This window comes from Vigna unguiculata, chromosome 3, assembly GCF_037176805.1.
Source record: "Vigna unguiculata cultivar grain cowpea cultivar isolate G323 ecotype 2 chromosome 3, ASM3717680v1, whole genome shotgun sequence".
In the NCBI taxonomy this organism is placed as follows: Eukaryota; Viridiplantae; Streptophyta; class Magnoliopsida; order Fabales; family Fabaceae; genus Vigna; species Vigna unguiculata.
This window is the reverse complement of record NC_140794.1, coordinates 10,212,738-10,219,164: the sequence shown is the minus strand read 5'-3', so window position 1 is coordinate 10,219,164 and position 6,427 is coordinate 10,212,738. Positions and strand designations below refer to the sequence as shown.

General features: G+C 33.9%; 1 protein-coding gene and 1 long non-coding RNA gene across 2 annotated transcripts; one reads left to right on the top strand and one right to left on the bottom strand.

Moving 5' to 3' along the window:
- Positions 1–1,093: 1,093 nt before the first annotated feature.
- LOC114177600 (uncharacterized) lies at positions 1,094–3,721 on the bottom strand. Its single transcript, XR_003603155.2, has 3 exons — positions 3,465–3,721; positions 1,382–1,603; positions 1,094–1,296 (listed from the first exon to the last, which is right to left on the bottom strand). It is a non-coding gene; the product is annotated as an uncharacterized LOC114177600 (long non-coding RNA).
- Positions 3,722–4,390: 669 nt separating this feature from the next.
- On the top strand, positions 4,391–6,427 carry LOC114177595 (GDSL-like Lipase/Acylhydrolase superfamily protein). Its single transcript, XM_028063005.2, has 5 exons — positions 4,391–4,727; positions 4,897–5,106; positions 5,204–5,376; positions 5,545–5,818; positions 5,890–6,427. The coding sequence occupies exons 1-5, from the start codon at positions 4,502–4,504 to the stop codon at positions 6,144–6,146; spliced, it is 1,140 nt and encodes a 379-aa protein (XP_027918806.1). The 5' UTR covers positions 4,391–4,501; the 3' UTR covers positions 6,147–6,427.

Genomic DNA, 6,427 nt, shown 5'->3' with positions numbered 1-6,427 from the left:
GGATTTATAAATATATTTACAGAATAAGTTAAAAATACGAAATTAGTGTAAATATATACAATGAGTTCAATTTATTAATATTAAACGAAAATATCTTAAAAATTGAAAATGAATCATATGAAAATATGAAAAGTATAATCACTATACAAAACTAGAAATGTGTGTTTAAAATATGTATCATAGAAGATTAACATGGTTTGAAAAATAACTAGAGTTATAAGGAATGGGAAGAAAGTGAAATTCTAGATTGCCATGTGGATTCGACAACAACAAAAATGTACAAGGTTGTTCTCCATTTCTCAAAACAAATATGAGGTTTTTCGAGTGAACAAAGGATACAATTGTCACAATGTTATGAAAATTCTCTCAAATAATATGGCTAGCGATGAAAAAAGAATTTGTGTACTGAAATTAAATTTGTTTTTTATTTAGGCTGATGAAATTAAAGTTGTTTTTTAAAGAGATTATTTTTTATTAACTTGTATACTTTACGTTGCAACTTATTTGAATTTAAGAAGAATAAATATATTTGCACTAACATGTATTTTTATTTAGATTATACTTTAAGATCAAAATTTACATTTTAAAGAATTGATTTTAAACAATTTTATTTAATACTTTTTTAAATATTTGCAAGCATATATATATATATATATATATATATATATATATATATATATATATATATATATATATGTCACATCCTATATTATATATAAAAAATTATAGGTATTAATTGTTAACCTTATTTTAAATTGAACTTTGTGGAATTTTAAGTTGTAGGACCGTGTATGTTAAAAAGAAATACTTTATTCATACTAAATCATTATTGTTAGTTATTAAATAAATATATAAGTGTATAACTGGAGATAAATTAAATAAATATAAGAGGATAGTAAATAAAAATAATTTAAATTGAACTAAATAGAATAATATATGATTCAAAATAAATAAAATATTAATATAACACCCATGAGTTTATCAAGATTAATATAAACAGAGTTTAACCTCTCTCTCTCTCAATATGTGAATTTGCCAAATTATTTCTAGGAATCACTTATTGTGTTTTGTGAAAATGATCCAACTCTTTAAATCAGGTGTAACTTATCAAACTCTTTATAGTCAAGTATTTTGGTGAGAATTACAACCATATTTGAACCACCTTTAAATCAGGGTTTTCTCCATATCACTAATCTTTTTGTTTTGTCTTCCAATAATTGCATCCCTTTCATTCACATTATCTTCATTGCACCATTTGAAGTAATTGCATCCTTTGAAATCCTCATTTGCACTTTCCTGTTGAAAAAAACCAATCAACAAATATCACCTTAACATCCAACACTAGTCTAAGCACAAAAATAACGAAAATCATAGCTCAAACCTTATAGTTAGGGCAACCCTAGAATTGTTTCCCACCATTCTTCATTGTACTTGCCACCCTCAACACTGCAATCTCCCCACAATAGTAAATTGGAGATCCACCTAATGACCCACACCACCCACGAGGAGGAGAGACGTTGCGATTTTGTGACCCATACGAACAAGAAGAAAAAGGATGACTTCGTGTGCGAGACATTGTCTTCAACAAATTCTTTGCTCTGCTCTGCGATGAAGAAGAAGAAGAAAATCGAGATTGGGGCCAAAGGAAGATTAGGGCAAAAAAAATTAAACACATCCATTTAAAACAAACCACTGCACACGTTACACCAAAAATGCCACTGTACAATTAACATTTGTGACAAGTTTCAGTTATACTATGCCACATCACCTCACTCTTAACTGCGTTTGTGAAAAATTAACGGGGTGTACTACATTGATGCAAAATTTTAAATTTGGGTACTAAATTGAAACAAACTTAAAAATTGATACCATTTTTAAACTTTGGGACGAAATTGGATATGTTCCGACTAATTAAGCCAATATAAAATATCTTCGACAATAAATGATCTTAGCAATGTTACAGTCTTACTCTTTCTGCAACTCTCCCTTCACTATAATTTTTTGTTGGTATTGGACTTAAAGATGAGTTTGAAGGTGATGAACTTGGTGGTGAATGTTCTTATGGGACGGTGTAGTTGGAGGTAAGATAGGTGGACATGAAGGTGATGGTTTAGGGTTTAGGGTACCCTACACATGAGCCTTCAATGACACCACCTACCAACTCTTACTCAAAATGTACTTCATGGCCACCTATCTTATCACCTCTATCTCCTTCCTCGCTTTACCCCCTTGTCATAGCAACACCACGAGTTTGTGGTTACGAAGACCATAGAATCCAACCTCGACTTGTCGTTTCGCCTCCAGCTGTAAGCCTCTCTTGTCATGCATTCCTCTTCCTCTTCCACAACTATCGAACTACCTATTATCGACAATGGCTTGGTACGCAAGCCTGTAAACGCTAAACCCCCACCCACTATGTCCACTTGGGTTACCTCTAGCCATTAAATCATCAACCCTCACTAATCTCCACTAACTATTTTGAATCACCATAAAGAGAGTTGCTGAAAAATATCATAATAAGGAAATCGATGTTCATTAAAAATCATATCTTTTGAAATGTAGATTTTACCTGAAGAGGGAAGACATTTATAGCCTTTGTGAGAAGAAGAATACCCAAGAAAAGCACACTTCTATGATCTAAAATTAAGTTTGTGAGCATTATAAGGTCGGAAGAAAGGGAAACAAGAACATCCAAAGGTTCCCAAAAATATGTAATTAGGTTGTTTTTCTAACAGAATTGTGAAAGGAGTGTTAAAATTCAATGACGTAGTAAGTAATCTATTGATTAAATAAACTGCAATAGTAAAAGCAAAGTCCCAAAAACAAGAGGTAACGAAGCATGATGGAGGAGGGTACGACCAAAATCGACAATATGTCTGTGTTTCCTTTCCACCACACCATTTTGGTGGCGTGTATGAGGACAAATAAACCTATGAGTGATGCCAAAACTATTTAAAAAGGCAGTATACAGTATGAATTCCTCTCCCTAATCAGATTGAACATTTTTAATTTTGGAGTTTAATTGAGGGGGAAGTGCCAACATGAAGGGACCCACTCTTGTTAGAAAATTCAAGTGTTGGTCTAAGTCTTGCATTGAGTAAAATGACAAAATTGAACACCATATAAGGATGACGACCTATAAACTCATTGCCTTAAGGTTTTGGGTTGAAGGTGGTGTCAATCTCTTATGTGTGGGTTGACTCATGTCTCATTAATATTGTCTCTCCCTAGTGATCCTCCCTCGAAAGACTCGTCATATGGTAAGCCTTCTAAATTAGTGTCAACATGTTCTTTAAGCGATATTGGATTTCTCAGACTGCAAGCTCGTTAGTAAGATTCTTTATTTGAGACTAAAACTCGCGTATCGTTTTGTCGTCAAGAGAGGTGGTGCGAAGGTCGGTGTGAAGTTGACGAGTACGCGCTTTTGTTTGTAGATTGAAGTATTCATGAATTTTGTCTCATACCTGACATGATTGAGTTGAGCTAATGACGCTAGAGAGAATGAATTTCGACAAAGTGGATTGAAGCTAGGTGAGTAGCAGCGAGTCTTGTACTTTCCAAGCTTCATAGTCAAGATTCACTTTGCCATCATGACAATCTTTTCTAACAAGATATTGCGGAAGAATGGATGGATTGATGACGAACCACTAAAGCTTGTGAGCTTTAATTATAGGTTCAATTTATTGTCGCTAGAATAGATAGTTGGATTCATCAAGTTTTTCTGAAGTTAAAAAGGGGAAGACATAATAGGAATAGATGTAGAGAAAGCCATTTAAAAAAAAAATTATTGGTGTTCCAAAGAAAGCTCTAGATACTATCTTAGATTAAAATAATAATAAATGTTATTATCATAAGAACAAATAACAAATGGAGCATTTATAGTACTTATCCTTAATAAACTATTCGTTTAGGACTAATATTGCAGCTGACAAAACATAATATTATTCTGTTCTAACATAAAGAGAAAACAAAACAGAGAATAATTTTCATGTTCTATTCTAATACAAACCGATCTTCTAATTACTTTTAAATGTTATTCTATCATTTCATGTGTTTAAATGTTAGCTTAACAATTTTTTATCTATCACCTGCTTTTGCCTCTATACAATATAATTTAGTTGAATTTAGACATTACTTTTCAATATGATCTAGTGTACTATTTTCTAAAGATAACACAACATTTCTCTCAATTATAAAAAAAACAAAATTTTCTTCATGTGGCCATTAATGGTGAGTTGCTAAATTGTGAAGCCGTATCATGTGACAATTATTGACGAGTTGCAGCTGTAAGAGATTACAGTACATGTAACCAAGTGACAACTGTACGCCAAAAACATGGGTCTAAAAATATCTGCTTCATTATTACACACGATTTGCTCAAAGATTATGCTTCTATGTCCTTCAGGCTTAGGGTATCCAAACAACTTTTTGTGCTTTTGGTTATCTATATATAAGGGTGCTCCACCTCTGCTAAAAGGGTGCATTTCGTGAAAAAAAAAAAATGGGGTTAGGAGCACTATTTGTTGGGTTCTTCTTCCTTTCTTGTGTGGTGCCAAAAACCTCACCGACTTGTACATTTCCTGCAATCTACAACTTTGGGGACTCCAATTCAGACACTGGAGGCATATCAGCTTCATTTGTGCCAATTCCTGCACCTTATGGCGAGGGTTTTTTTCATAAACCTTCAGGAAGGGACTGTGATGGCCGTCTCATTGTAGATTTCATAGGTATAATGAACTTTGAAATACCCTTATCTTATCACTTTCTGTTATGCTGTTTCCAACTTTGCATTTTAACAATTTAGGCTCTGCAATGTTCATTAGTTGTGTGTCGATGAATAGTAATTTTCCTAGTTTTGATTTGCCTCAACTCTGCTATTTATACTCTATTGTGCAGCTGAGAAGCTAAATTTGCCTTACTTAAGTGCCTATCTGAATTCCCTTGGAACCAATTACCGGCATGGGGCAAATTTTGCCACTGGGGGATCCACCATTAGGAAGCAGAATGAAACCATATTTCAATATGGGATAAGTCCTTTCTCGCTTGACATCCAGATTGTGCAATTTAACCAGTTCAAAGCTCGCACCAAACAACTCTACGAAGAAGGTAAGCAAGTTTTAGTTAAAAAGTTCAAACCTTGTTATGTTGGTTGGTTCTTTGTTGATCATGTGTTTGTGTTGGTATTTGTTTGCTGCAAATTTAGCCAAAACCCCACTTGAGAGGAGCAAGCTTCCAGTGCCTGAGGAGTTCTCTAAGGCTCTCTACACTTTCGACATTGGTCAAAATGATCTCTCAGTTGGATTCAGAAAGATGAATTTTGACCAAATACGTGAATCCATGCCAGATATTGTTAACCAATTAGCCAATGCAGTCAAAGTAAGTAGCCACCTGGTTCACTTGAAAAGAACTAGTAATTGACTCAAAATGACCTTGTGTTTTGATGATTCTTTTCTGAAAAAACAAGAAAGTAAAATGAATTTTGAAGTTAAAATCAACTTATGAGTTGAATTTTAAGAAAGTTTATTGAAATGAAATCGTTTGCAGAATATTTACGATCAAGGAGGTAGGTCATTCTGGATACACAACACAAGCCCCTTTGGGTGCATGCCGGTACAACTATTTTACAAACACAATATACCAGATGGCTATCTTGATGAGTATGGATGTGTGAAGGATCAAAATGAGATGGCTACTGAATTCAACAAGCACCTCAAAGACCGAATCATCAAACTCAGAACAGAGCTTCCAGAGGCTGCAATTACTTATGTAGATGTCTATGCTGCAAAGTATGCACTCATCAGTAACACCAAAACTGAAGGTAACTTGTTTACTATTTTCACAAGGTGTTTGATAATGATTTTAGGCAAAGTTTAACAGTTTAATTTTCAGGATTTGTGGATCCTATGAAGATCTGTTGTGGCTATCATGTGAATGATACACATATTTGGTGTGGGAATTTGGGAAGTGCAAATGGGAAAGATGTGTTTGGTTCTGCTTGTGAAAACCCTTCACAGTATATAAGTTGGGACAGTGTTCATTATGCTGAGGCTGCTAACCACTGGGTTGCTAACCGTATACTCAATGGCTCTTTCACGGACCCACCAACACCTATCATCCAAGCATGTTACAAGAAAACAAAGCTATAACAGAAGTTGCAATACTGAATCAGACTTTATTCCTGTACTAGATAATTGAGAACCACATACTTGGTGTTCCTTTAATGTTCCAATACAGAACATTCAGGACATAGGCAAATTCATTGGCCTATTAGTGTTTTTTCAAACATTGTTTGCAACCGTCAATTTGGAATTTGACAATGCACTTTTGGCATTAATTCTCTGAAAGCATTTCATTTCTCAATATGTGCATCTTCTGGAAATTTATGTTATGCATTAATCAAATAAATTCATCACTTATTACCTGACTA

What these genes read in the sequence shown, in the direction of transcription:
- LOC114177595 (XM_028063005.2), top strand. Translation starts at nt 4,502, where the DNA reads ATGGGGTTAGGAGCACTATTTGTTGGGTTCTTCTTCCTTTCTTGTGTG. An exon ending in CAAACAACTCTACGAAGAAG is followed by an intron (nt 5,107 to 5,203) that starts GTAAGCAAGTTT and finishes CTGCAAATTTAG; the next exon opens with CCAAAACCCCACTTGAGAGG. An exon ending in CAGTAACACCAAAACTGAAG is followed by an intron (nt 5,819 to 5,889) that starts GTAACTTGTTTA and finishes TTTAATTTTCAG; the next exon opens with GATTTGTGGATCCTATGAAG.